The 16973-nt window shown below is 40.5% G+C and overlaps 1 protein-coding gene across 1 annotated transcript in view; it reads right to left on the reverse strand.

The window, feature by feature from the left end:
* efcab7 (EF-hand calcium binding domain 7) overlaps positions 1 to 16973 on the reverse strand; it is a 100056-nt gene that overhangs the window by 52509 nt on the left and 30574 nt on the right. Inside the window, exon 5 of the mRNA XM_087990690.1 lies at positions 8726 to 8918. Coding sequence (XP_087846816.1) covers positions 8726 to 8918 — 193 coding nt within the window. The remainder of the gene's footprint in view (positions 1 to 8725; positions 8919 to 16973) is intronic.

Here is a 16973-nt window from a genome sequence, read left to right on the forward strand (position 1 = left end):
GACAGAGATGCAGGTATACATATCCATTCACAAAAATCCTGGCAATTAGAAAAAGCTAAGTCGAAACTGACGTCTTTCCTATTATATCTGTACTCAACTGCCATTTCTTACCATTCACCCAATCAAACATTATTAAAGGCTGAGATTTTATGTGAATAGGCCATGAGTGGAAGTTTACAGCTGAAGTATTTATAAACAATATTAATATGTTAGTGATGCTTGCTCCGGTTAATTTGTTTTGGTACATAGTAAAGTTTGGTTTTTAGTTAAACCAATTTAAAAATGTGAAATGTAGTGGTGCAGTTCTGTTAGTTAATCAATAGTTTTTCAGAATCCTTGTCAATGATAATAGTTTCCAACAGGATCACAACAGCAGTTAGTGGATGTCAGAATTGTACGAATCCTACCTCCTACTGCAGCAATTCAATGCAGCAGTGGCTGGAGTTTCCACCAGCTCCTTGGCAATTTCAGTAAGTGCCTTGAATTAGCAGAACAGCAGCTATCTTCTTTACCTGGAGGTTCCTCTCAAGACCTCAGCAGGTCCTCATCCTCTCTGCCAGTGACACCAGCCTTCAAGTACACATGACGACTGAGGAGGCACCTGCAGCTCTGCAGGATCGCTCACTATGCTAGGGTCAATTGGACCTCATGAAACAACATATGTTTGCCAAGGTCATTCCAGGTCATGGACCAATAGGGTTAGCAATAAGCCCTTAATGTGGTTTATGTTTCAAATTCATTCATGGGATGAGAACCTTCCTTGGTGAACCAACATTTGCTGCCAATCTTTAGTTGCAAGATTAACAACTGAATTTTCAATTGATGCTTCATAGGTTTGACAATTGATACTTTGTAGGTTTGACATTTTTTTCTGTTATGAATGTATACCCAACTGCTGTTGTCAGTTTTTCATGATTGACCAATTTATTATCTTCATGCTAGTTGCTGTAACTCAACATCACTGCACAATCATCCTCATCAGAATTTTCTCCCTCACTCTCTTTGTGCATAATTGAAGTACATTGGTCTGAGCTGGTTTCTGTTCCTTTGCAATGTAGCATTATGATCACTGGGTTCATTAGAATGACCCCCAATCTAGAAAGATAGTCTTCTGAGCAAAGGCTAAACAGGTTGGGACCCTACTCATTGGAGTGGAGAAGAATGAGAAGTGATCTCATTGAAACACATAGGATTCTTAAGCAGCTTGATAGGGTAAATGCTGCGAGAATGTTCCCTTCATGGGAGAGTCTAGGACCATACAGTCATAGAGATGTACAGGATGGAAACAGACCCTTTGGTCTAACTCGTCTATGTCAGCTAGATATCCTAACCTAATCTAGTCCCATTTGCCAGAACTTGGCCCATATCCCTCTAAACCCTTCCTATTCATATACCCATTCAGATGCCTTTTAAATGCTGCAATTGTTCCATCCTCCACCACTTCCTCTGGCAGCTCATTCCATACGTGCACCACCCTCTGCATGAACAAGTTGCTCCTTAGGTCTCTTTTATATCTTTCCCCTCTCACCCTAAACCTATGCCTTCCATTTCTAGACTTCCCCACCCGAGGGAAAAGACTTTGTCTATTTGTCCTATCACCCCTCATGATTTCATAAACCTCTGTAAGGTCACCCTCAGCCTCTGACGCTCGAGGGAAAACAGCCTCTCCCTTTAGCCTAATTCCTCCAACCCTGGCAACATCCTTGTACATCTTTTCTGAACCCTTTCAAGTTTCACAACATCCTTCCAATAGGACATTCAGCAGAACTGCATGCAATATTCCATAAGTGGTCTCACCAATGCCCTTTACAGTCGCAACATGACCTCCCAACTCCTATACTCAATGCTCTGACCAATAGAGGAAAGCATACCAAATGCCTTCTTCACTATCCTATCTACTCTACTTTCAAGGATCTATGAATCTGCACTCCAAGGTCTCTTTATTCAGCAATACTCCCCAGGTTGTTACCATTAAGTGTATAAATCCTGCTCTGATTTGCTTTTCCAAAATACAGCATGTCGCATTTATCTAAATTAAACTCCATCTGCCACTTGTCAGCCCATTGGCCCATCTGATCAAGATCCCATTGCACTTTGAGGGCAACTATACCTCCTATGTTCACATCCAAATCATTTATATATTTATACAAGAAGTAGTGGACGCAGCACTGACCATTGTGGCACACCACTGGTCACAGGCCTCCAGTCTGAAAAGCAACTCTCCACCACCAACCTCTGTCTTCAACCTTTGATCCAGTTCTGTATCCAAATAGCCAGTTCTGCCTGTATTCCATGAGATCTAACCTTGCTAATCATTCTCCAATGGGGAATGTTGTTGAATGCCTTACTGAAGTCCATATCAATCATGTCCATCGCTCCTCATCAATCCTCTTTGTTACTTCTTCAAAAAATTCAATCAAGGTCGTAAGACATGATTTCCCATGGACAAAGTCCTAATTAGTCCTTGCCTTTCCAAATACATGCACATCCTGCCCCTCAGGGTAGTGAGGCATTATGGGTGGAGCTAAGAAACAAGAAGGGTGCAGTCACTCTGTTGGGGCTGTATTACAGGCCTCCCAACAGTGAGGGTGAGGTAGAAGAACAAATAGGTAAACAGATTATGGAAAGATGTAGAGGCAATAGGGTAGTGGTGATGGGAGGTTTTAATTTTCCCAACATTGACTGGGATACACTTAACGTCAGAGGTCTGGATGGGGTAGAATTTGTAAGAAGCGTCCAGGAGAGTTTTCTAGAGCCAGGACAGGTATGTCAATAGTCTGATGTGGGAAGGGGCCATATTGGACCTGGTACTGGGGAACGAGCCAGGACAGGTGGTAGAAGTTGCGGTGGGAGATTTTTTTGGGAACAATGACCACAATTCTGTAAGTTTTAGAATACTCGTAGAGAAAGGAGAGAGTGGTCCTAAGGGAAGAGTACTAAACAGGGCCAAGACCAATTATATCAAAATTAGGCAGGAGCTCGGAAATATGGATTGGACACAACTATTTGAGGGGAAGTCCACATTTGAGATGTAGGAGGCTTTCAAAGATAGGTTAAAGACAGTGCAGGATAGGTATGTCCCGTTGAAGGCAAAGAATAGGAAGAGCAAGATTCGTGAACCGTGGATGACAGGAGAAGTTGTATGACTAGCCAAGAGGAAAAGGGAAGCATACATAAGGTCTAGCTAGCTAAGAACAGAACAGGCCCTGGAAGAATATCGGAAGAATAGGACAAGTCTTAAATGAGGAATCAAGTAGGCAAAAAGGGGTCATGAAATAGCTTTAGCGAGCAGAATTAAGGAAAATGCCAAAGCATTTTATTCGTACATAAGAAGCAAGCAGGTAACTAGAGAAAGGATTGGTCCACTAAAGGATAACGAAGGAAGGCTGTGTGTCGAACCTGAGAGAATGGATGAGATTCTGAATGATTACTTTGCATCAGTGTTCACTGAGGAGAGGAACATGATGAATGTTGAGATTAGAGATAGAAGATTGATTAGTCTGGATCACGTTGACATAAGTAGGGAAGATGTGTTGGGTAGGCTAGAGGTTATTAAGGTGGACAAATCCCCAGGTCCTGATGGGATTTATCCCAGGTTGCTGAGGGAGGCAAGAGAGGAAATAGCTGGGATCCTGACAGATATCTTTATGGCATCCTTAAATACAGGTGAGGTGCCAGAGGACTGGAGGGTTGCTCATGTTGTCCCCCTGTACAAGAAGGGTAGCAGGGATATTCCGGTAACTACCAATCAGTGAGCCTGACGTTAGTGGTGGGAAAGTTGCTGGAGAAGGTACTGAGGGATAGGATCTATTTATGTTTAGAAAAGAATGGGTTTATCAGTGATAGGCAACATGGTTTTGCGTTGGGGAGATCGTGCCTTACCAACTTCGAGGAAATGACCAAGTTGATAGATGAAGGAAGGGCTGTTGATGTCATATACATGGACTTTAGTAAGGCGTTTGGTAAGGTTCCCCATGGTAGACTAATGGAGAAAGTGAAGTCACATGGTGTGCAGGGTGTTCTAGCTAGGTGGATAAAGAACTGATTGAGCAACAGAAAACAGAGTAGTAGTTGAAGGGAGTTTCTTGAAATGGAGAAAGGTGACCAGTGGTGTTCCACAGGGGTCAGTGTTGGGGCCAATGTTGTTTGTAATATACATAAATGATCTGGAAGAGGGCACTTTTGATATGATCAGCAAGTTTGCAGATGACACGAAGATTGGTGGAGTAGCAGAAAGCATAAGGGACTGTCAGAGAATGCAGGAGAATATAGATAGACTGGAGAGTTGGGCGGAAAAGTGGCAGATGGCTTTCAATTCAGACAAATGAGAGATGATGTATGGAAGAGCCTTGGGAAAAGTTGATGGGCAGAGAGATGTGGGAGTGCAAGTCTATTGTACCCTGAAGGTTGCTGCACAAGTGGATAGAGTGGTCAAGAAGGCATATAACATGCTTGGCTTCATTAGACGGGGTATTGAGTATAAGAGCTGGCAAGTCATGTTAACATTGTAAAAGACATCGGTTCAGCCACATTTAGAATACTGTGTACAGTTCTGGTCGCCACATTACCAAAAGGATGTGGATGCTTTGGAGAGGGTGCAGAGAAGGTTTACGAGATGTTGTCTGGTATGGAAGGTGCTAGCTATGAAGAAAGGTTGAGTAGGTTAGGAGATTGAGAGGGGACCTGATTGAGGTTTATAAAATCATGAAGGGTATAGACAGGGTGGATAGAGACAAGCTTTTTCCCAGGGTGAAGGATTCAATAACAAGAGGTCACGATTTCAAGGTGAGAGGTGGAAAGTTTAAGAGGCATACACGCGGCAAGTATTTCACACAGAGGGTGGTGAGCGTTTGGAATGCGTTGCCAGCAGAGGTGGTAGAGGCAGGCACGGTTGATTCATTTAAGATGCGTCTGGATAAATGCATGAGTAGGTAGGGAGTAGAGGGATACAGATGCTTAGGAATTGACTGACAGGTTTAGACAGTACATTTGGATCAGCTCAGGCTTGGAGGGCCGAAGGGCCTGTTCCTGGGCTGTAAATTTTCTTTGTTCTTTGTTCTCGCCGGTCGATAGTTCCCTGGCTTTTCCTTATCACCGTTCTTAAATAGCGGCACCACGTTAGCCAACCTCCAGTCTTCCGGCACCAGAGGGCGTAATCTCAGAATAAAGGGGTACCAATTTATAACTGAGATGAGGAGGAATTTCTTCCCTGAGGACTGAATCTTTGGAATTCCTTGCCACAGATAGCTTTGGGGTCAGAGTCCTTGGGCATATTTAAGGCTGAGATAGATTCTTGATCAGTAGAGGAATCAAGTGTTAAGGGGAAAAAATCAGGAAAGTAGATGTGAGGAATGTCGGATCAGCCATGATCTTGTTGAACAGTGGAGCAGGCTTGAGGTGCGGAAATGGCCTGTTCTATGATACTATTTCTCAAGGTCTCATGGCTTATCAGTAATGACTATAATAGTTGAGAAATTTGTGCTGCTGTCCAAGTATTTGTATTTATATTTGCATTCTCTGCCCAGTGAACAATTTCGGTCTTTCTCTACCTGCTCACTGGTGATGAATCTCTTACAAACCCCTTGCCTTTGAAGAAGCAAGTCCAATGATTTGGAATGGTTACATAATTGGTTGCTGGGCAAAATAATTAACATTTGCCTTCTGAGCATAAGTTCTGCTGCAGAAGGTGATCTCTTTGCCATTAGTGTTCCACAGAATAGATGATAAATGATTTGATAGTATGTTTCAGAAAGGAAACAGTCATAGAGTCATAGAGAGGTACAGCATGGAAACAGACCCTTCGGTCCAACCCTTCCATGCCGACCTGTTATCCCAACCCAATCTCGCCCCACCTGCCAGCACCCAACCCATATCCCTGCAAACCCTTCTTATTCATATACCCATCCAAATGCCTTTTAAATGTTGCAATTGTACCAGCCTCCACCACTTTCTCTGGCAGCTCATTCCATACACTCACCACCCTCTGCGTGAAAAAGTCGTTCCTTAGGTCTCTTTTATATCTTTCCCCTCTCACCCTAAAGCTATGCCCTCTAGTTCTGGACTCCCCCACACCAGGGAAAAGACTTTGTCTACTTATTCTATCCATGCCCCTCATAATTTTGTAAACTTCTATAAGGTCACCCCTCAGCCTCTGACGCTCCAGAGAAAACAGCCCCAGCCTGTTCAGCCTCTCCCCTTAACTCAAATCCTTCAACCGTGGCAACATCCTTGTAAATCTTTTCTGAACCCTTTCAAGTTTCACAACATCTTCTACCACTGAGCCAGTTCTGTATGATGATATGGTATGGGTTCTCTCACTCAGTACACATCTTGAAATTGTTTGCCAGTGAATTGCGATCCATCATCAGACACTATCTGTTCTGGTGTGCTGAACAAAGTGAAAATAATGCTTATTGTGTCAATAATGGTTGTACTTGTATTGTTAAGTTGTTGAACAATGGGAAATCCAGAGAAGTAATCTGTTACAAAGATGTAATCTTCCCCTTGCACTCTGAATGTGTCTAATTTTAATTTTGTCCGAAGTCATGTGCATCTAGAAACTTCCTTCAATGCTGGGGTTTGTACAGTTGGCATACCTCATATGCATTCATGAGTCATTGAACATCCTAACTTATCTCTGGCCAGTATACAAGTTAACTTGTAATGCTTCTTGCACTTACAAATCTGAAAATAGGAGCAAAAGTATGACAATTTGACCTTGAACACTGCTTCACCATTCAATAGGTTCATGACTGATCTACATGTGTTTCAAATTCTTTGTTCCCATCTACCTCTGATAACCTTCGACTCTCTTGCCCAATAATAATCTATTTACTTCCACCTTAAAAATATTCAATGAGACCACCTCCACCCCTTTTTCAAGCAGAGTTCTAAAATCACACACTTATTTACTTAATTTTAAAATACTCATCTGAAATGCAGTCTTTGCCTTTTCAAATTCAATCATATTAGGATCACTGATACTTGGAGGGGCCTTTACTCTGAGATCTTTCTTAATCATGTCACAGCACACAATACCAACTGTAGTACATCCTGCTCTCTGGTTGGCTCCAGAACATGCTGCAATATTTCTTCTTATATACTTGGTGCTATATCATGATTAATACTGAGACCTGTAGATTATTCCCACTGGCAACTTCTGTCCCCCACTGTTCTTCCTTTCTACCTGAACTGATTCTACATCCTGATATCCTGAACCAAAATCATTTCCAACTATTGCACTAAAACCATGTTTAATTAGCTGTGATACCCCTCTGCCTTTATCTAGCTTTCCGTTCTTCTTTAATGTCATATATTCTGAGCATAACCTTTGTGATCCTGTGTCTGAATTGGCTATCAAGTCATATTTATTCGCTTCAAAATTCCTCTATCAAACCATTTACTTTGTTATTCATATTCAGGTACACACCCTCTACTTTCACTTGTCCTTGTTATCTTCATAGCATCTAGTCTTGACTGCTAGTATATTCTTAGTTTATTTTCTCTCAGTCCCTTCCTGTCATTCTTTTATTTACCATATTACTATTTCGCTTTTCTGCCTCCATCCCTTGATTTGTTACATTTACCCAAACTTGATCCCTCATCCACCTCATTTAGTTGAAAGCCCTCTCTACTTCCCTAGTTGGGAGCCTTGCAAGAACACCAGCACTCCCAGCATGCTCTAGTTGATGACAGCTCAAATGGTAGAGTACTGGTGCCAGTGCCCCATGAACCAGAACCAACTTCTCCCACACCAGTCTTTGTGTCACGTTTCTAATCTTCCTTATACTCTGCCAATTTGCATGTGGCTCAGTTAGAAATACAAAGATTATTACGTTTGAGGTTCTGTTTTATAATTTAACTTCCAACTTCGCATATTGTTTCAGCAGAATGCCTTTTTTAGTTCTCTTTGTGTGATGGATACTAATCTGGTCCATGACCACTAGATGCTCCCCTTTCCATAGCTCTACTCCAACCCAGAGGCGAGATCTCAAACTCTGACACTGGACTGTCTAAACTTGCACTCCTTGCTGCAGAGAATAGTATCAATTCCACTTGCTATACTGTATCCTAGCAACGCTACATTTATTCTTACTCACACTTCTTGAATGACCTCCTGTACCCAGTCTCATGGCTGGTTAATTCAGTCAACCTGCAGGTTTCAATCACAATTAAATAAGCTGAAAAGAACCTCAAACTTTTTATTTCCCTTTTTCTGAGAACTATGTGCCATTCTCACTTGTTTTGCCATCTGCCACTGAAAAAAAGAGACACTGGTACTGCCCACACACAATTTTTCAGACACCTCCCAAACTCCATGGCAGTCCACAAAGTGCCCAAAATTCTTGTGAACTTAAATGTGAACACAACCACAATATTTGGAAGAACCCTTTTAAGTAATCTTGGCTTACCAAGATGAAAAACGTTTCAAACACCTATTCCAAAACTTGACCTTCTGCAAGGCTACTCAATAAAAGTAATTCCATATTACAGTAATCAATACTTTCATAAACACAAACTGTAATTTCTTTTAGATTAAGTAAAAAACATACTATACCTATGTGGGGTTTGTAGAATATCAAAATGTTATCACAAAAACACAATTTATTATGAAGTAGTGAAATTCTAATATCAAATTAACAAATAATACTGATAAATTATTTTGAAAATAATTTCTCTTCTAAATATGATTGATGATGCAGACAAATACTGTGCTCACATTTACCTTTGGGGATTAAATCTGTCTCAGGATTTTGAGAAGTTGCCAGCAGTGATTTTGATGAAGGTGAGGAAGAAAGTTCCAATGAAGCGACTGTCGAACTTCCAAACTGTTGTTGCTTCATTTTGGTCATAGTCTCTAATCTTGCAACTGCAGTCTTCTGACTTGTTTCAACTGTTGCCAGGAATAATTTACAAAACTGTGAAATGAAGAAGTACATTACTTTGTAACTTTCTTTGTACATAGATAAATCAGTATGTCAATTCCAGAAAACAAGTTACTTTTAAATGAAATATAAATCAGAAAAGTAGTCTAAATAAATGAAAAACAAATACTGAAATATCTCTTTTCTTTTAGGAAGAATTGTTTTTGTACTGTATGTGGCCAATTTGTTGAACATAGCAGGGCAGATTGAAAATGGCTAATAAAGGATCCTGGGCCTCATAAATAAGAAGCATAGATTATAAACACCGGAAAAAACAGGAAATCTTTATAAAATACTGGCACGTGCCTCAACTTGAATTCCGTGCCCAAACCTGCACCATAAATTAACAAGGACAAGACACTGCAGAGGGTGCAGAAAATATTTACAAGAATAATTTCAGGAAAGACCGAATTCAGTTACATGTGGACACACCGGAGAAGCTGGGCTTTTCTCCTGAGAGAAGGGAAGGTTCAGAAGAGATGTCATAGAGGTGTTCAAAATCATGCTGAATGAGGACAGAGTAAATCCCAAGTAATTGTTCTCATTGGTAAAAGGGTCAAGAACCATAAGATACTAATTTAAGGTCACAGTTTAAGGAAATGGGGTAGGCCATGTAGGACTGAGAATGAGGAGAAATTTCCTCACGGAGAAAGTAGTGAGCCCATGGAATTCTCTTGCCACAGAAAATGGTTGAGGCCAAAACACTGAATTTGTTCACGGAGTTTGATATAGCTCTTTGGGCTAAAGGGATCAAAATGTATGGGGAGAAAATGGGAACAGAATAATCAGCCGTGGTCATACTGAATGGCAGAACAGGTATGAAGGACCAAATGGCCTAATCCTGGTCCTATTTTCTATAATTCTGAGGTGAATGTCAAAAGGACCATAGGAGACATTTTTTATAAAAATGCTTATGATCTGCAATGCATGGCTGAGAAAGTGGTGGAGGAAGATTCACTGAATTACAGAATTGTCAGGGTGCAGGATTAGAACATTTGGTCCATTGTGATTTCACTGCCTGTTCAAAAGGGCAAAGTGCCATTTCCTCACTTTGTAAGTTGCCACATGGTTGTTTTCATATAATAGTCCAACTCTTTTCTTGAATGACTCCATTTAACTTGCCTCTTCATAGTATCAGGCAGTACACTGCAGACCTTAACTTCTTGCTACTAAGTAAAGTTTCTCCTCATGTCTCAGTTCCTTCTTTTGCCAGTGCTCTAAATTTGTGTTCTCCAATTCTTGATCCTTTCAGAAATGGAAATATTTTTTCCCTATCTACTCTGTCCAGACCATCCTAATTGTGAATACCTCTATCAAATCTCCTTTCAACATTCATCTTTGCAAAGAAAACAGTGTGACGTTCTGCATCCGACACCATTCACATGAATTGCTTCTGCACTGTCTGAAACTTTCATATCTTTCCCAAGGTGTGCCACCAAAATTGGATACAATGTTTCAGTTAATGTCAAGCCTGAATTTTATACAGGTTCAACATTACCTAAAATAAAAACAGAAAATACTGCAGGGGCTATGCAGGTCTGGCAGCATCTGTAGATAAACAGAGTTAATGTTTTGAGTCTGATGTGAGTCTTCATTTTTTAAATGTTTTTATTTCAGAATTCCAGTGCAGCATGTTGTTTTAATTTTCTTTCTTTTAAATCCTATGACGCTTTTATTAAAGGTTAGACGATTGTACGCTTTATTAACCACGCCCTCAACCTATCCTGCCACCTGCAACAACTAATGCATATCTACAACTATGCCCTTCTGCTCCTGTACTCTATAAATGTATGCTTTTATTTTGTATTACTCTGTGTATTCTTTGTACCAAACTCACTTTGCACTATTCTGTATTTGCCCACGCATTACAACAACTTGTCTATATCCATTCGAGGTTCCACTGTAATGCTGGGGTCAAGGATAAATGCCAACATGGCCTGAATAGAGCAAACATTCTCCCTCACTGCTGTAATTGACTGGATATAATGGCCCAGATTTTGCATGCGGTAGTAAACTACTGATGCAAGCCAGTGATTGCACTTACACTTGCCTAAAGATGTCTTATGAAGTTTTCCATTGGAACTTGCAGTGATTAGAAATCCAAAACAGCATAGCACCCTCTAAAGAGGATCTAGTGCCTGCATGAACAAGACAAATAACTGTGTATACATTTGAGCAATCAGATTGAAGAAATGTTACTAAGGTAGACAGAAGGTAACAGCCAGTAGGAGAATTCTAAGTTAGAATCCAATAAGCTAAAATTTAATGTCAAGCAGCACAAGAAAATAAAATAAAGAAAATGGGAACAATGAGAGAAAGAGATAGACAATGTTAAAAAGTTATATTATTTAACAATCTCCAATGATTAAAAATCTGAAGAATTGAGATTCCCCAATTTTTACATTTGTTCATGATTTATTGACGTTGTTGGCAGTGTTATTGTCCATCCCTAATTGGCCTCAAAAGGTAGAGTATGTCACCTTGAATTACTGTGGTCCAAATGATATAGGTACAGCCACAGTACTATTAATGAGGGAATTCAAGGATTTTGATTCAGAGACAGTGAAAGAAAAGCTTGCAGGTGATGGCTGTCCCATGCATCCGCTTGCTGTTCAGTTTAGACGTACTGTCGAAAGAGTTACAATGAATTGTTGCAATGCAGCTATTAGCTCTTACATACTATTAGCACCTTGCACCTCTTATGAAGGGAGTGAATTTTTAAAGTGGAAACCACACCAACGCAATGGACAACTAAAGTTAAATGGACTGCGATTGACAGTACTACTCTCTGTAAGGAAACACCAACTTCAGATAGTTCTGCCTTCCTTCACAAGCAGAAATGTCATCATGTCGTTACTGTCACCACTCTATATACTACTACTGTACTGTCACCACTCTAATTAGAGAGTGTAGCATGTATTACTGAACAGTCCTTGGGCTTAAGGGAGAGATGCTCTGACATTAACAGGATGGCTTTATCTGTAATACATTAGAAATTCAGTGGCATCCTGCAGCCTTTATCTTTGTTTTAAATGGGTGACTTCGAAACTCTAAGTAGTGATACCAACTTCTAGATTCTCCCACAACTGGGCACATCCTTTACACATTCACCATGTCAAAACCCTTAGGATCTGATATATTTCAGTCAAGTCTCCTGTTAATTCTCCTAAGCTCCAGTGGAAACAAGAGTATCTGTCCAATCTTTCTTCAAAAGAGAATAGTACCAATTCCAGGTAACCTTCTCTGAACTCCTTCCAACCCATTTATATCCTTCCTTAACTAAGGAGTTTAATATTGTACATAATACCCGAGGCATGGTCTGACAAATGCTGTGTATAACTGAAGCATAACCTTCTCATTTTGTATTACATTTCCCATACAATCAATTATACTGCTGTATGAGCTTTCCACATTACTTGCTGTACCTGCATACTAATCTTTTATGATTCATGTTTTAGGATACCCAGATCCCACTGCTTCTCGGGGCTTTGGAATTTCTGATTCCTGATTAAGGGCTTTTGCCCAAAACGTCGATTTTCCTGCTCCTTGGATGCTGCCTGACCTGCTGTGCTTTTCCAGCACCACTCTGACCTAAACTCTGGTTTCCAGCATCTGCAGTCCTCACTTTTGCCTTTGGAATTTCTCCCATTCAGATAACATGATTATTTTTCCTGCCAAAATGGACAATTTTACATTTTCCCACATTATGTTCTATTTGCCAGATCTTTGCATACTCACTCTATCTATCTATTTCTCTCGGTAACTTCATGATGCTATGCTGACAACCTACTTTCCAACTATCTTTATGTCATCAGTAAATTTAGCAACCAATGTGCAGTAAATTTAGCTCTACGATATCAGTAAACACAGCTTGACTAAAAGACTCAATGTATGTTACTGTACATTCTGATTAAGCAAAATATGCAAATATAATACCATAGAAAATATAAGTCTGCAAAAGTAACTGAAAACATTAAGTTGTAATTGATTTATACTTGTAGTTTTCTCACATCTATCAAATCTTGTGTATAAATCTTAAATAAAAACAGAATGTGCTGGAAAAATTCAAGAGGTCTGACAGTATCTGTGGAGACAGAAACAGAGTTAATGGTTTAAATCCAGTATGACTCTTATTTATCTCCTAGATGCTGCTAGACCTTTTGACTTTATTTAGCAGTTTCTGATTTTATTTCAGATTTCCAGCATCCACAGTATTTTACTCTTATTTGTATATCCCCTACATTTTTTCTACATGCGGAGCTGGTAGAATGAGGCAACTGCACAGCTTCATCCCTAACTTGTTAACTCTCATACACACGGGCTTGTGAATAATCCGGTGTGAATGACTACGCATTAATTCCTGTTCCCTAGCGTTTCAAACCTCTAGCATTAGTAATGCTGGAATCATAGTTGTCCTTCTTGTGGATCATTAACAAATGACTGGAAATGGTTGGAAGGCAGATATTTGCAGATTTTAGACCTTAATGCCTTTAATGTGAAATGATGGTTTAACTTCAAAATAAAGGTCTTTACAGTGTATTAGCTTTACAAACTTTCAGTTTCAATATCTTGTTTTGGATATGTGCTGGCTGTGCCTCAACTCAACATGTGCAAACAGATCTGGGGGCCCTCTTTTTGCACTGCACATTCTCATTTGGAAAAGGATTTGTTACAAGATAATGGTAGTGAGTTTTGCATGAGTCTTTTACCCTCTATTCTCCTCTTGCAGATATAATTTCCCCCTCTATGAATTTTGAAAGCCTTCTTCTTTCATCTCCCATTTCTTCTGTCATCTTCAAAGGACCTTTCACTACCTCCCTGGATACTTCTGTTCTTCGCTGGAAATGTGTTGCTGGAAAAGCGCAGCAGGTCAGACAGCATCCAGGGAACAGGAGAATCGACGTTTCGGGCATAAGCCCTTCTTCAGGAATCATAGTTGCCCTTCTTGTGAATCATTAACAAACGACTGGAAATGGTTGGAAGGCAGATATTTGCAGATTTTAGACCTTAATGCCTTTAATGTGAAATGATTGTTTAACAAATCCTTTTCCTGATTTGTGCTCTCCATGTTTAATAACCAGCTCCTACCCTTTGCTGACCCCACTGCCCCTATCATATTAAACTCCCCTCTATATCCCAGTTTTATATTTCTATTCAACTATTCTAGTCCCTCCAACAATCATTTTAAGTTCCATTCCCTTTCTTCCCTCATCACCCAGCCTACCTCACTGTCCAGCTTTACTGGTAATCCCCATTTGATGTCCTATTTAGGTTGCTCCCCCTTTAAAGTTGAGCCCTGCTGCTCTGGCCCAGTCAGGTTTGCTGGAACCAGCCAGCACAGTCGCCTCACTTGCGCAGGCTTGTGGACCCATTGAACCTTGATCCCTAATGTTGTGTTAAGGACAAGCTGCAGACTGCCTATGACTAATGAATATGGAGAGGCTTTTTTTTCTTGGGAGAACCAAATTAGTAAATAAGATTTTACTCACTGGAAGTTGGAGGAGGAAGTGGACTCTGCCAGACAGATGCCCTGTATATACAGGACTGCAGATTAGAGTCAAAAGTGTGGTGCTGGGAAAACACAGCAGGTCAGACAGCATCAGAGGAGCAGGAAAATCAACATTTCAGGCAAAAGCCCTTCATCTTTTGCCCGAAACGTCGATTCTCCTGCTTCTTGGACGCTGCTTGACCTGCTGTGCTTTTCCAGCAACAGACTCTTGTCTCATAGTCAGGTTTGTGAAAATATATTTCTGATTTTTGGAAAACGTTAATTATACCATGAAAGTAATTCCAACGTGCTGGGGTATTAATTTGTGTTCATGAGCATGCCATGAGTCACAAGACGTTCCCATTGATTGCAGTCATGAAAACTGACATGCCTTAAATGTTCTAAGAACTTAATAGCAAAAGTTTAACCTGTTGTCAAGAATCTGAGTTGGCCTTCCACCCCAATCAATTTCCCACATGCGCTCTTCTAAAACTCCAGGCAAGCCAGAAAGATTCAATTGAATGTTCTTGCGGTCAAAATCACAACTATTTTTGCTCTTACTCAGCAACCATATAATAAAATTCAACAATATCATATCCTGCCAGAAGTTCCTAAGTCCATAAGATATAGGAGCAGAATTAGGCCATCCGGCCCATCAAGTCTGCTTTGCCATTGCCATGGCTAAAATGCTCCTCACCCCCATTTTCCTGCCTTCTCTCCATATCCCTTCAATCCATTACCAAGTAAAAATCTGTCTAACTCCTCCTTAAATGCCCCAGCATCCACCACACTTTGGGGTAGCCAATTCCACAGATTCGCAACCCTTTGAGAGAAGAAGTTTCTCCTCAACTCTGTTTTAAATTTGCTACCCCTTATCTTAAGACTATGCCCTCTTGTCCTAGAATGCCCTGCAAGAGGAAGCATCCGCTCCACGTCTATCTTATCCACATCTTTTATCATCTTGAATACATCAATTTGATCTCCCCTCATTCTTCTAAATTCTAGACAGTATAGGCCTAAACTGTTCAGTCTCTCTTCGTACGATGAACCCCATATCTCTGGATCAATCCAGTGAACCTCCTTTGAACTGCCTCCAATGCCACTATATCTTTCCTCAAAAAAGGGAACCAAAACTGCATAACACTCCAGGTGCGGTCTCACCAATAACTTGTATAGTTGCAAATACTTCTTTACATTTATGTTCTATTAATTTAGCTATAAAAGCCAACATTTCATTCATTTTCTTTATTATCTGCTGAACCTGCATGCTAGTTTTGTGTGATTCATGAATGAGTACACCTAGATCCCTCTGCACCGGAGAACCCCAAAGTCTCTCCCCATTAAGATTATAGGTCGCCTTCCCATTCTTTCAAACCAAATGCATGACCTCACACTTATTCACATTAAATTCCATCTGCCACATTTTGGCCCACTCTCCTAATTTACCTAAATCCATTTGTAAGGTTCTTATTTCCTTATTGCAACTTATCGTCCCACCTATTTTTGTGTCGTTCGCACATCTGGCTATACAGCCTTCTATCCCTGTATCCAAGTCGTAAATGTGGATTGTAAATAACTGGGGTCCAAGGACCAAACCCTGTGGCACCCACTAGTTACATCCTGCCATCCAGCAGAAAAAATTATCATGACTTCCCATCTTCTGTCCATCAGCCAGTCATCTATCCAAACTAATAAATTACCCCAAATCCTCTTTGATCCAACCTTATGAATTAACCTTTTGTACAGCACCTTATCAAACTTTAATTAAACATAAAACAAGTTCATGCAATGTGCTAGTTTATAAAGCAGCAAGCTACAAAATAACACACAGGATCTGTTTCAATATCTGTGTCATGTCTGTTGATCCTAATCAAGTAGACATAGATATAGAATCCCTACAGTGTGGAAACAGACCCTTCGGCCCAACAAGTCCATACCGACCCTGCGAAGAGTAACTCACTCAGACCCATTCCCCTACATTTACCCCAGACTAATACACCTAACCTACACATCCCTGAACACTATGAGCAATTTAGCATGGCCAATTCACGTAACCTGCACATCTTTGCTTTGTGGGAGGAAACCAGAGCACCCAGAGGAAACCCACGCAGACACGGGGAGAATGTACAAACTCCACACAGACAGTCGCCAGAGGCAGGAATCGAACCTGGGTCCCTGGCGCTGTGAGGCAACATTGCTAACCACTGAGCTGCTGTGCCACACCCAGTAGCATTAAAGGCACTTCAGTTGGTCTCAGCTAGGAATGGAGGAAGGTGGTGAAAGTTAGTGTACACAAAACTGATTGTTATCACTATTTAATTGCCATTAGAAGGTGCAGGTGTGCTGACATTATATGATCGTGAAAGAATGCCACACTCACTATTAAGGATCAACTTGCATTCAGACAGTGCTTTTTCTCACCTTAAAGCATTTCACAGTTAATGAAGTCCTTGTTATTACAGACACATGTGGCAATTCAATTTCACAAACCAGGTCACACAGACATCAAATAAGATTAAAAGCCAGTCAAACTGTTGCATTTGAATTGATTGTGAGAGAAA

This window comes from Chiloscyllium plagiosum, unplaced genomic scaffold, assembly GCF_037043375.1.
Source record: "Chiloscyllium plagiosum isolate Xiang-an unplaced genomic scaffold, Cpla_swu_hap1 HiC_scaffold_9, whole genome shotgun sequence".
In the NCBI taxonomy this organism is placed as follows: Eukaryota; Metazoa; Chordata; class Chondrichthyes; order Orectolobiformes; family Hemiscylliidae; genus Chiloscyllium; species Chiloscyllium plagiosum.